The following is a 14242-nucleotide window of genomic DNA, read 5'->3' on the forward strand; positions in this document are numbered from 1 at the left end:
AAAAACTGTGCAAGTGCAAATATAAATAAATAGCAATAAATAATGAGAGCATGAGATAATAAGATAAAGAGTCCTTAAAATGAGATCATTGGTTGTGGGAACATCTCAATGATGGGGCAAGTGAATCTTTTAGTCAAGAGCTTAATGGTTCAGTAGTAATTGTTTTTGAACCAAACTTTAGCACTAGCAATTTGACATACAGTTGCATTTATTGCCAGAAAATTGTCTTTCTTTTTCTAGTTGAATAGCTAGCCAAATAACAACAGGGACAATTGTACAAAAGTAATTTAGTGAATAAAATATTGACAGAGTTCCATTGTTTTCATACAATAAATAGATTAGCAACCATGCACCCAAAGCCATGAGTTCAAATCTCATTATAATAGCAGAGCAATTTAAATTCAAGTAATTAAAAGCTAGTTTTTGCAGCAGTAACCATAAAATTAGCATATGTTGTTAAAACCCCATCTGATCCACTAATGTCCTTCAGGGAAGGAAGTTGTCCATCCTTGCTTAATCTAACTCCAAGCCCACCAGCATGTGGTTCATTCTCAACTGCTTCCTCAAATCAAGAGCAATTAGAGACGGATAATAAAGTAACCATTTCAAGTGATTCCGTGAACGATGAGATTTTAAAAACAGTATGTTAATTTGAGCAGCCTCTGTTAAATCCCTAAATAGTGCGTTTCTGCCGTCCACAGCTATTGATGCTTATCTCTGAATGATCTATGTATTGTTATGGTGGGTGAGATGATGGCCCTTTCTCCTTAGGTTCACCTTCACTTGTGGTTTGGGGCAGTCATTTCATGGTATAACTTAAGCATGAAGCCTTTGTTCTCCACAGGTTACCATGGTCTGTACTGTGAGGAGGAATATAATGAGTGTCTTTCAGCTCCTTGTCAGAACTCAGGCACCTGCAGAGATTTGGTGAATGGTTATGAATGCCTGTGTCCTGCTGAGTATGAAGGTAGGTCAAGAGAGTCTATGTCTTTAAGGGATGTGTGACCAGTCATTGAATATGTTCTCTTACACCTGCAGAAGAATGTACCTCCAACTCATGAAGGAGTATTATTTCGCAGCAGATTAACCTCTTGACTTGGGTCATAAATGCAGTATAGATTTGAAGTTGCTCTTGTTACTACCATCAGGGAGGAGGTATAGGAGCCTGAAGATGTTTAAGGAACAGCTTCTTCTCCTCCGCCATCAGATTTCTGAGCAGACAACGATCCAACCCATGAACATTACCTCACTAATTTTGCTCCCTTTTTGTACAAATTATATATACTCGTTGGGCTGCAAGGGCCTATTACCATGCTGGATCTCTAAATAAATAAACAAATAGTTTATATTTAGTTTGAGGAAAATGCAGCTACTGCTGAGCATGATAGCAGTTGGAGTCAAATCTGGCTTCTGTTGGAAGGCTTTCTCCTTTCTCCAGGGCCTTTTTTTTGTCTGCTTCCTTCGCCGATCTGCAATTAAAAACGATGTGGAATTATGTTGAAACAGATGAACAGGAAATACACTTGTTTCTGCGTAAAGTGCCTGTGTAATGATTATAGACACCTGACAAGTTTTTCCCCGTGTCAATATAAATGTAGAATAGAAAAGAAGACAGAAGAGTAGGATTAGGGATTAACTTGCATCCATTATATTCAAATACAGATTAACTGGGACAGATAACCAATGGCCCAAATAACTACAATCTACTGTGTATATATGTATATTTTATGTATTGCACTGTAATGCTGCTGCAAAGCAACAAATTTCGTGACATCTGTCAGTGATATTAAATCTGTTTCTGATTAGAAAGATGTTATGAAGTTACATTAGATGTGCATAGTAGAAGCAGACTGCCCCGTGTGTCCCTAAACAGCAATGGTTCTGGCCAGTTTCTGTTATGGAAAGACCAATGATTTTCCCAGGAGGATGGAGAGCTGAAGGAAGAATTGCTAATCTCCAGGTCACGTTTACACATCCACAGTGAAGTGAAAAGCTATATTAACTCAAGCCCTATCTTGCTGAATGGGAGAGAACAGAAAGAAGTTGGAAAAGTGTTATCAATCTGAATCAAAAATAAAACAAAATAGGAAAATAAACAATACACAGATCTGATTAAAATTCCTGAGTTCATATTACATCTTATCTTGACAGGAACAATGAGAGCACTCAAGAGCTTGCATCTTGGCAAATCTCCCTTTTATCTGAAGCCAGCGGTAGGGTACATTCTCAGCAGGGGTGAGCTGGCTCCGTGCAAACCAGAGATCCAATCAGCAATATTGCCTAACATCCTGGCGCAGCTCCCCACAAAGGTCCTGCAATAAATAGATTCAGTTAAGCAATTGAAGTCAAACTGCAGTTGGAGCCCATTTTTTCTATATTTCTCTGGTAAACATTGCATTGTAATAAGATTTTTTTCTTATATTTGTAGACTTTTCCTTAGCATAACCTTCTCAGGTAATGGGTTGGCTGAAGCAAGCTCTGTAGGTTACGACAATCTACAATGCTGCCTCCAAACTAGCTACTGCTTTCCCAGCATCCAACAACAACAGCAGCTTTTCCTACATCCAATAGGCAACCTTCCCAAGCCAACACTATCCTCTACTATCCCATAATCACCAGGTGGAAGCCATCAGCAATTGTATCGCGCATTATGATTACTCTTGAGCAATCTGCTACTGAGTAATGCACAATAATGCTTTTGATCAACTTCGGTTCATCCTTTCGTCACTGAAATACAACAGACATTTATTCCACTGTCAGGTACCTGTTTCTGTATGCATCATACTGCCTGCCCGGCAGCAGTTAAATAAAATTAAGATTTGACCAGCATTGCACGGAATGGTAGCTAGGAATTATTGTGACTGCTATCCAACAGGCACCCCTTGTCAATAAGGCTGAGGAATGAGGAAAAAATCTTGGTCAAAGCCCAAGGATAGTTTACTCCATGCTATCCTGTAAGGGAGAAATATCCAAATAGATAACAATGCCATATTTAACTGATACCTGAATTCTCACAATGGAATATCTAAACTCAATTCCTACTTTTCTAATGTTTTATCTTTTCCTTACCTCTGCCAGTTTCTTCTAATAATTTATCCCTGTCTGAGAACATATATTTTCCTTCTTTTGGGCCTTAGACATTTTTCAAAACTTAAAAATACACATTGAAATGCATAAGAGTAGAAATGCTGTATGGATTCTACTAGATTAGAGATAGGACGTAAATCTGCAAAAACTCACTAAAGGTTAGCTACAGTCTCAGTAAACTAGGTCTCTATCAACTCCAGGATTTGTCAGGTAGCCCAATCAGGGTCAGAGTTTCTGGTAATTCCTTTCATGAGAGCTCAAATCAAAAAGCTGGAGATGGAGCAAGTTTCATCCTGCTAAATGCTAAAGTGTACCAGGCATGAAACAGTTAATAAAAACTAATTTTAAAAAGGACCTGAAGGTGCTGGAAATCTGAAGCAAAAACAAAATTCTGGAGACACCCAGAATGCCGGATAGCACTGGTGGGTAGAGAAACAGGATTACGATTTCAGGGTTGACAACCTTCTTCAGAACAGGGAAAGAGAGAGAAAAAAGATAACTTCCATTGCAGAGAAAGTTGGGGTAAAGGAGTGGGGAATTCATAGAACAGAGGAAATATCTCTGAAAGGGTTAGACCAAATGAGGACGTGTATAAACCAACTTATTCTCAGAAACATGAGAAAGCCTGCAGATGCTGGAAATCCAAAGCAACACACACACATACACACACACACACACTCACACACACACACACACGCACACACGCACGCACGCACGCACACACACTCACACACACACACACTCACACACACACACACACACACACACACACACACACACACACACACACACACACACACACACACAATGCTGGGGGAGCTCAGTAGGTCAGGCTGCATCTGTGGAAGTGAATATACAGTCGGCACTTCGGGCTGAGAGCTTTCTTCCAAACTGGAAAGGAAGGTGGAAGATGCCAGAATATAAAGGTGGGGGGAGGGGAAGGAGGGTAGTTACAAGGTGATAGGTGAAGCCAGGTGGATAGGAAAGGTAAAGGGCTGGAGAAGAAGGAATCTGATCGGAGAGAAGAGTGGACCATAGGAGAAAGGGAAGGAAGAGGGGACGGGGGAAGTGATAGGCAGGTAAGAAGAGGTAATAGGTCAGATTGGGGAATAGAAGAAGAGGGGAGAGGGAGGGGTAAAAAATTACCTGAAGGAGAATGATACTTATGCCATCAGATTGGAGGCTACCTGGACAGTATTTAAGGTGTTGCTCCCCCACCCTGCAGCTGGCCTCATCTTGACACAAGAGGAGGCCATGGACCAACATGTCAGGACGGGAATGGGAATCAGAATTAAAATATTTGGCCACTGGGATGTTCCCTTTTTGGCACATAAAGCGGAGGTGCTCAACAAAGCGGTCCCCTAATTTACGACAGTTCTCACCAATGTAGAGGAGGCCGCATTGGGAGCACCGGCCACAGTAGACGACCCCAGCAGATTCACAGGTGGAGTGTTGCCTCACTTGGAAGGACTGTTTGGGGCCCTGAATGGAGGTGAGGGAGGTGAATGGGCAGATGTAGCACTTTAGTCCAGTTGCAAGGATAAGTGCTGAGGTGGAGATTAATGGGGAGGGATGGATGGACAAGGGAATCGCAGAACGAGCAATCCCTGCGGAAAGCAGGGGTGGGGGAGATGAAGATATCTTAGGTGAGACGATCCCTCTCAAGATGCTGAAAGTTGTGGAAGATTTTGTGTTAAATGCAAAGGCTCATGGGATGATAGGTAAGGACAAGAGGAACTCTATCCCCGCTCAGAAGATGGGATGAACGTGGGTATTTGGGAAATGGAGGAGAAGCGGGTTGAGGGCAGCATGAATAGTGGAGGAAGAGAAAATCCGCTCTTTGAAGATGAAAGACATCTCTGATGTCTTGGAAAGGCAAACCGCATCCTGGGAAGAACTATGGCCGAGGCAAAAGAACTGATAAAAAGAAAATAGCATTTTTACAGGAGATAGGGTGGGAAGAGGTATCATCAAAATAACCATGGGAATCTTATTCAAGCTCTTTTCCAGCTCTGACAAACAGTCTAAGCCCTGAGATATTAGTTCCATTTCTCTTTCCACAATGCTATCTGCCCTGCTGGGTGTTTACAGCATTTTCTGCTCTTATTATTTCAGATGCGAAGCAGGATTATGATCTGTGGATTTTCAGTTGTACAGCTTCTATAGCCACAGGAGAAGCTAGCTTTGCTTTGAAAACTTCTTCCTCGTCAAATTCAACAACGCTTGTCTCATCCTAAATCACACAAGCTCCTGTCCAGTATCGCCTTTGTTCTATAGCTCCTCGCGATGCCTGCAGGCACGAAAGTGCTCATCGTTGTTTTCCAATCCCTTTTTGGTATTATCCCTCGCAATCTCTGAAATCTCCTCCATTCTCACAAGGCTCCGAAGACCTCTGTGTTCCTTCAAATTCTGGCTTGTTGCACACCCTTATTAATCTGCCACTAGTTGCAGTGTCTCCAGCAGCCAGGTCTCTAACCTCTGGAATTCTCCCTCTAAACATTCCCATCTCTCTATTGCCCTCTGCTCATTTGAGAAGCTCGGAAAATCTTGTGTCACCTAGCTATCCCCTTTGATATGGTCTTCCTGATACAACCTGGTATTAAATATAGTTTGATAGCTCCTTGTGAAGCAGTTCAAAACATTCTGCTATGTTAAAAGCATCTTATAGTACTGTGCAAAATTCTTAGGCACATATATATAGATAGCATGCCTAAGACTTTTGCAAAGTACTGTATCAAGTAAATGTTGACTAATATACTGATATTGCGGCTTCAAGGGCAAGTAAAGAGAGCATAGAGATGGACGTCTTTCCGCCATGTGCTTGAAATCAAATCAAAATTAACCTACTCAAGAAATTATATAAAAAACAGCTAGCAGTACTACGCAATTGTCTTAGATGCCCTAGCTATATGTATGTGCCTAAGATTTTTGCACAGTACTGTATAAATCCAATTTTTTTTTGTAAAAGGGTTATTTTCTTCCAGGTATCCACTGCGACCTGCTCAAGGATCCTTGCGCCAATGTCAGCTGTCTGAACGGAGGCACTTGCGTCAACAAGGAACTAAATACAACCTGCATTTGTGCACCTGGATTTTCAGGCAAGAACTGTAGAATTATTCATTTTAGGAGCTACACAGATCATCTTTAGCCATGATTTATGAAGGAAATTCATCCAATTAGAAACCAGCTTTAAACTTTGCACGCACTCACCACTCTCCATGTAGACACCATCCACCGCCTTACCTTCATCCACCTTCCTGGTAACTTCCTCGAAAAACTCCGTAAGATTGGTTAGACATGACCTACCACGCTGACTCCTTAATCAGTCCACATCTATCCAAATAGTTTTATATCCCGTCCCTTAGAATACCTTCCAATAATTTTCCCAAAACTGATGTCAGACTCACCGGCCTATAATTTCCTAGTTTTTGTCTAGAGCCTTTTTTAAACAGCAGAACAACATTGGCTATCCGCCAATCCTCAATCCTGTTGCTAAGGATGATTTAGATATCTCTGCGAGGGCCCCAACAATTTCTGCACTTGCCTCCCAGAAGGTCCAAGCCACAGCTTGTCGGGCCCTGGGGATTTATCCACCCTGATCTGCCTCAGGATAGCAATCATCTCCTCCTCTGTAATCTGCACAGGGTCCATGAAGTTGTTGCTGCTTTGCCTTACTACTATAGACTCTATATCTATTGACAAGGCATTCTACAAGTATGTGAAGAGCAAGAGGATAAGACGTAAGAGAATAGGACGAATCAAATGTGACAGTGGAAAAGTGTGTATGGAACCGGAGGAGATAGCAGAGGTGCTTAATGAGTACTATGCTTCAGTATTCACTACAGAAAGGGATCTTGCCGATTGTAGGGATAACTTACAGCGGACTGAAAAGCTTGAACATATAGATATTAAGAAAGAGGATATACTGGAGCTTTTGGAAAGCATCAAGTTGGATAAGTCACCAGGACTGGACAAGTTGTACCCCAGGCTACTATGAGAGGCGTGGGAGGAAATTGCTGAGCCTCTGGCTCAATGGGGACGGGAGAGGTTCTGGAGGATTGGAGGGTTGCGGATGTTTTTCCCTTACTGAAGAAATGGAGTAGAGACAGCCCAGGAAATTATAGACCAGTGAGTCTTACTTCAGTGGTTGGTAAGTTGATGGAAAAGATCCTGCGAGGCAGGAATTTGAAAAGGTCATGCATGGGAAGCTGGTCAAGAAGATTCAGTCACTCAGCATTCAGGATGAGCTAGTAAATTGGATTAGAAACTGGCTTTGTGGGAGAAGTCAGAGAGTGGTAGTAGAGGGTGGCCTCTCTGACTGGGGGCCTGTGACTAGTTGTGAGCCGCAGGGATCGGTGCTGGGTCCTTTGTTGTATATCAGTGATCTGGTTGATAATGTAATTAACTGGATCAGCAAATTTGTGGATCACAACAAGATTGAGGGTGTAGTAGACAGTGAGAAAGACTATCATGGCTTGCAGAGGAATCTGCATCAACTGGAAAAGTGGGCTGAAAAATGGCAGATGGAATTTAATGCAGACAAATGCAAGGTTTTGCACTTCAGTAGGACCAACCTGGATAGGTATTACACAGAGAACAGTAAGGCACTGAGGTGCGTGGAGGAACAAAAGGTGTTGGGAATACAGGTTCATAATTCATTGAAAGTTGGCGTCACAGGTAGAGAGCATTGTAAAGAAAGCTTTTGGCACATTAGTCTTCATAAATCAATGCATTGAGTACAGGAGATGGGACATTATGTTGTAGATGTATAAGACCTTGGTGAGGCCTAATTTGGAGAATAGTGCGCAGTTTTGGTCAGCTGATGGCAGGAAAGATATAAACAAGGTTGAAAAAGTGCAGAGAAAGTTTACAAGGATGGAGATGAAGAGGAACTATTTTTCCCAGAGAATGGTGAATCTGTCGAATTCTCTGCCTAATGAAGCAGCGAAGGCTACCTTGGTAAATATACTTAAGACAAGTTTGGATAGATTTTTGCATAGTAGGGGAATTAGGGGTTATGAGGAAAAGGCAGGGAGGTGGAAATGAGTCCATGGCCAGATCAGCCATGATCTTATTGAATGGCAGTGCAGGTTCGATTGACGGATGGCCTACTCCTGCTCCTATTTCTTATGTTCTTATACTCAACTGAGCTTGGGTGGGACTGCAACCAGAGGTCATGGCTTAAGGGTGAAAGGTGAGAAGTTTAAGAGAAACATGAGAGGAAACTTCTTCACTCAGAGGGTCGTAAGAGTGTGGAATGATCTGCCAGCGTAAGTGGTCCATGCGAGCTTGGTTTAAGAGAAATTTGGATAGGTACAAGGATAGTAGGGACATGAACGGCTATTGTCCCAGTGAAGGTCGTTGGGAGTAGGCAATTTAAATAGTTTTTTGGTATGGATTAAATGGGCCAAAGGGCTTCTTTGTGTGCTGTATTTCTCTATGAATGTGTTTATATACAATCTTAATATTTTGTCTTGTCTTGTGTCAAGTATATTGCTGTAAGTCAATGTGTCACCAGAGTAAATTTTGCCTTTGTAGTCTGGATGAAGAACTTGGAGTGGCTTTCCTGCTTGAAAAGAACCAACAAGATGTTCACTTGTATCATTTTCTGTGAAACAGCAATCAGGGAATTCCGTAATAAACAGGTAGCACTTCTCACAAGATTTCCTTTGCATTACCTTCTCAGGTAATGTGTTGGCTGAACTCAGTAGGCAAGGATTATGTACAACACTATCTCCAAATCAGCTACAGCTTTCTCTGCATTGAAGAGCAAATTTGCACGCTTTGTATAAGATTGTGGGCAATTGATGCAGATGTAGGTCACATGGTGTCTCAGCCTTTGGCCTCGACTGCACTTTCCTGCTTCTCCCCCCAAGAATCTGACTCAGCTATAGACCAACTATCTGCTTGTCTTTGCAATGAAAATATGTAATCATTCTACCTCTACTTGTCTCTGAGGTAAAGAACTCCAGGAATTCAAAATCCAACTAAGGTGAATTTCCACATTGTCTCCACCTTAAATGGGTGACTTCCTGTTCTGAAACTGTTCCCCTCAAGTCTTAGATTCCCTCAGAAAGGAAAAATCATCTCAACATTCATCCTCTCAGGACTTCTCTGAATCAAATACTCCCCAATAGAGCATTTCATTCTTCGAAACAATATTTGCCCAACTAGTTCAAAACAAGACAACCTTTTCATCCTTGGATTCAATGTATTGAACCTTCTCTAAACTGTCTCCAATCCAAATATAATTCTCTTTGAAGGACAATAACAAAATTATATGTAGCACTCCTGGCTTGAATTTATCAATCCTCTCTGCTGCTGTAACAAGAATTCTCTGCATTTCTACATTCACCATTTCTACAACAAAGAGCAATGTTCCATTGCTTTATTTGTATTAAGGAGTCATATAGTCATATAGCATGACCCTTCAGCTCATCTCATCATTGCTGAACAAGTTGCCCATCTAAGCTAATCCCATTTGCTGATGCTTGACCGGTTTCCCTCTAAATCTTTCCTATCCAGTTCCTGTCCAAATGTCTTTTAAACGTTATCACTGTTTGTGCCTCAACCACAGGACAATGTTGTGTTTCATGTACACGGACACAGATCCATCTTCACGTCAGTTTTTTTTTGTAGCCTTGCTCCATTTAAACAATATACTGTCCTCTCATTTTTTTTTGCCAGCATGGATAATTTAACATTTCACATTTGATGAAGGATGCTTTTTTTTATGACCGTGCTCCTTGTAGGCGTGCTCAGTGATGGAGTGGGCTTTGCCCATGCTGGAGTGACTATATCTACCAAGTTTTGTAGGCTGTTCCGTTCTTCGGCATTGGTGTTTCCATACCAGGTCGTGATGCCAACCAACCATAATTCTCTCCACTGTGTACTTGTAGAAGTTAGTCAGACTTTTAGATGACATTCCAGATCTGCACAAACTTCTTAGAAAATAGAGGCACTGCTATGCCTTCTTTGTACAGTACATGCTAGTCCCAGGATAGATCCTCTGAAATAACTCCAAGGAATTTAAAGTTACTGAGCCTCTCCACCTCTGATCCCCTAATGAAGACTGGCTCATGGACTTCTGGTTTCCTCCTCCTGAAGTCAATAATCAGCTCCTTGGACTTGCTGGCATTGAGTGAGAAGTTGTTGTTGTGGCACCACTCAACTAGATTTTCAATCTCCCTCCTATGTGCCGATTTGTCACCACCTTTGATTCAGCAAGCAACAATAGTGCCGTCAGCAAACTTAAATCTGGCAATAGAGCTGTACTTAGCCTCACAGTCACAGTTATAAAGCAGGTAGAGCAGGGAGCTAAACACACAGCCTTGACATTTTGAAAGATCACAGCCAAATACAATCAGTATCTCTGCAGCTATTTCTCTTGAGACACCAGCTTGCAGAGCATCATGCCCAAGGGAATTGTCTGTGTTTAGTCTCATAAATTTGTCTCGTAGCTTTTCTCCGATGATTATAATTGTCTTATGCTATTCTTTCTCTTTTGGTCTATAGATAATCTGCTATTATATCAGTGCATTTAGTATCCTGTCTGTAAAGACAGGTACAAACTATCTGTTCAAAATCTCTGACATTTCTTTATTTCTCATTATTAATTCCCCAATCATTTCATTTTAGCTTCTCTTTTTATTTGCTTGCAGATACACACTGTCGCAATTCATTTCTGGCTTACTTTCATAATCTGATTTCTTTTTACTGTTTTAGAGACATCCTTTATTGTTTTTTTTTAATTTTTGAACCTTCTATTAATCATCGCAACACCATATGCCTTTTCTTCCAGTTGGTTTATCATTCGTAATTTCCTTGTTTAGCCACAGAGCCACATTTCTTTCATTGTGGGTGTTTGGAACATATCACATTTTAGACTTACAAAGTAACTCCTTTTTTTATGTCTTTTTATTTCATATCTTCCTTATAATCTATTTTCCCAGCCAATTCGGCATTCATGGCCTCTATTTCAGTTTAAAGTAGAAGGCACAAGCCTTCTGTGACTGATATTCACTGTGAAACTGAATATGAAATGCTTTCATGTGAGAACACTCATCCCTAGAGACTCCTTGCCTATAAGATGATTAATTAATCCTTGCTTATTTCACATGACAAGATATAAAATGGCCTGTTCCCTGCTAGTTCCACTCGCTATTGTCTAAGAAAAAGTCACAATGCACCAAATATATGATTCCTTTAGGTAATCTTTGCCAATACCATTTGTCCAGTCTGTATAAAGGTTAAAATCAGCCATGATTCCTTTATTTTTTTTATTTTTATTTTGCTCTACTTTTAGCTGCTATCAGATGGACCTGCAGATTATCTCTATCAGTAATTTCTTTCCCTTATTATTTATTATCCAAACTAATTACATTTTTTGATTTTCCAACCCAAAATTACTTTTCACCACTGTGTTGGTCTAATCTTTTATTGGCAAATCTAATATGTATCTAGTTCTGCTAGATATTGGCTTGAAATGTACCCCTAGTGTGTACACCTTAAGTATTATAGGCAGAACATAATGCACTTTGCTTTACCATGTCCTTTAAGCAAACCATTACGTCATAGGAAGTCATTCCTGCCTGTGGCCATCAAACTTTACAACTCCTCCCTCAGAGTGTCAGACACCCTGAGCCAATAGGCTGGTCCTGGACTTATTTCCACTTGGAATAATTTACTTATTATTATTTAATTATTTATGGTTTTAATATTGCTATATTTCTACACTATTCTTGGTTGGTGCGACTGTAATGAAACCCAATTTCCCTCGGGATCAATAAAGTATGTCTGTCTGTCTGTCTGTCTGTCTGTATGTTCAGATAATAATCTACTTATAAAGTTATGAGGATTTGAAACTGAATCGAATTTATCTAGTAAAAAGCTAATTTGTGGAGCTCATTGAGAAAAGCTGATATTCTGATATAATGCATTGCTCAGACAGTGTAAAATGTAGAAAATAAATATTCACCTGCAAATAAATAATGCACAAGTCCAATATTACACCAGGTATTTTAGAACACTGATTATCCAAAAAATGAACAATTGATTCCTAGCATTATCATAGCTGACAGGTCATGTGGTTCTTTCCCGGCTACAGTGTCACTCTGAATGCACTATTTCAGTTACGTATTCAATTAGCTGCCTCCCCTTTCATTTTTACCCAATGCTGGTTGTGACAATGAGGAATATTTTTAATGTAACAGCTCTCGTACCAGTATCATAAGCACACCAGGCAGTAGCATATTGAGTTAACCCAAACCCTACCAAAGAAACAAATGGGCATGAATCTACAAATAGAATGACAAGGGCATCTTGGCTCATGAAGCACAAAGCTTGCTGGTGTAACCTGAAGTAAGACAGTAATTTGTTTTCCCAAGGTAAAGATCACCAACGATAATGGGTACTTTGCTTCTTTCTTCACTGTGGAAGACACTAGCAGTGTGCCAGAGGTCCATGAGTGTCAGGGAGCAGGAGTGTGCGAGGCAAACTGAAAGGTCATAAGATTGGTAAGTCACCTGGACCAGATGGACTACATCCCAGAGCCTTGAAAGATGTTGCTGAAGAGATAACGGATGCACTGGTCATGATCATTCAAGAATCACTTGATTCTGGCATGGTCCGAGAGGACTGGAAAATTGCAAATGGCACTTCACTCTCTAAGAAGGGAGGAGAGCAAAAGAAAGGAAATTATAGACCAGTTAGCCTAACCTCAATGGTTGAGAAAGTGCTATTATTAAGGATGAGATTTCGAGGTACTTAGAGACTAATGATAAAATAATTCAAAGTCAGCATGAATTCTGTAAAGGGAAATTTTGCCTGATAAATCTGTTAGATTTTTTTTTCGAGGAAGTGACAAACAGAGTGGACAAAAGAGAGACAGTGGATGTCATTTACTTGGATTTTCAGTAAGTATTTGATTCACACGTGAGGCTGCTTAACAAGAATAAATTCCTATGGTATTACAAGAAAGATACCGGCATGGATAGAGGAATGGCTGACAGGCAGGAGGCAGCAAGTGGGAATAAAGGGGGCCTTTTTGGGTTAATGCCAGTGATTAATGGTGTTCCTTAGAGGTCAGTATTGAGACCACTACTTTTCACGCTGTTTGTCAATGATTTGGATAATGGAATTGATGGCTTTGTAGCAAAGTTTGCAGATGATATGAAGATAGGATCTGCCATGATGGAATGGCAGAGGATACTTGATGGGCTGAATGGCCTAGTTCTGCTCCAATGTCTTATGATCTAATAATGTTGCACTAAATGCAGAGTCCAAAGTGTGCACAGGACATGGCTCCATATACTACCTCGAGATTCATTTTCTTGTGGGCATTCACAACAGAATAAAGAAATACAATGGAATCAGTGAAAAACTACACACAAAGTTTGACGAACAACCAATGTGGAAATGAAGGCAAACTGTGCAAATACAAACAAAATTAAAAACAATAAATAAATAAATGCATACTGAGAACATGCATTCACAGTGACTGGAAATGAGTCGATAGGTTGTGGAATCAGCTCAGAGTTGAGGTTGTTTATGCTGGTTCGGGAGCCTGATGACTAAACAATGAAGACTGTTTTAATATAGTGATGGGGCCTCCTTCCCAAAAGCAGCAGCGTACAGAAGATTGGATTATGTTGGACTAGATAGGATATTTGGCCCCACCAATTCGGTGCTAACATTTATGTATCTCTTTCCCATCATTCCTCAGCTAAATCCATTGGGGTCACACTCTATTCCCTTCTCCCTCATGTACCTGTCCAGCCTCCTCTCTACTATTCACTTCATGCTCTCCTTGAAGTAGTGAGTTCTGTTTTCTCATCCCAGGTGCTGAGGGAAAATAAGAGAGAACAAAGTGAATGAACTTGGTAGGGCAAAACATTGTAAGCTGAAGGGCCTGTAATGTGCTGTAGATTTCTATGTTCAATGTTCTATGTACCTAGTGTATTAAATGGCTGTTGTGTGTTCTTCATGCCAGATGTTGGAGTCCCAGGTGACCCAGAGTGTCCCAAGGAACAATATCTATGTGAAGTGCACCCAGCTGCAGCTCCTTGAAGACCGTGTTAGGATTCTGGACCAGCAACTGGATGACCTTCAGCTTGTAAGGGAGAGTGAGGAGAAAAAAAAGGGACAGCCATGATTG

At 40.8% G+C, this 14242-nt stretch overlaps 1 protein-coding gene across 1 annotated transcript in view; it reads left to right on the forward strand.

The window, feature by feature from the left end:
- The window catches only part of dner (delta/notch-like EGF repeat containing), a 275113-nt gene that overhangs the window by 244767 nt on the left and 16104 nt on the right, over window positions 1-14242 (forward strand). The window contains exons 9-10 of the mRNA XM_073041483.1: window positions 845-967; window positions 6072-6185. Of these exons, the coding sequence (XP_072897584.1) occupies window positions 845-967; window positions 6072-6185 (237 nt within the window). The remainder of the gene's footprint in view (window positions 1-844; window positions 968-6071; window positions 6186-14242) is intronic.

The sequence above is a fragment of the Hemitrygon akajei genome, chromosome 3 (genome assembly GCF_048418815.1).
Source record: "Hemitrygon akajei chromosome 3, sHemAka1.3, whole genome shotgun sequence".
Classification (NCBI taxonomy): Eukaryota; Metazoa; Chordata; class Chondrichthyes; order Myliobatiformes; family Dasyatidae; genus Hemitrygon; species Hemitrygon akajei.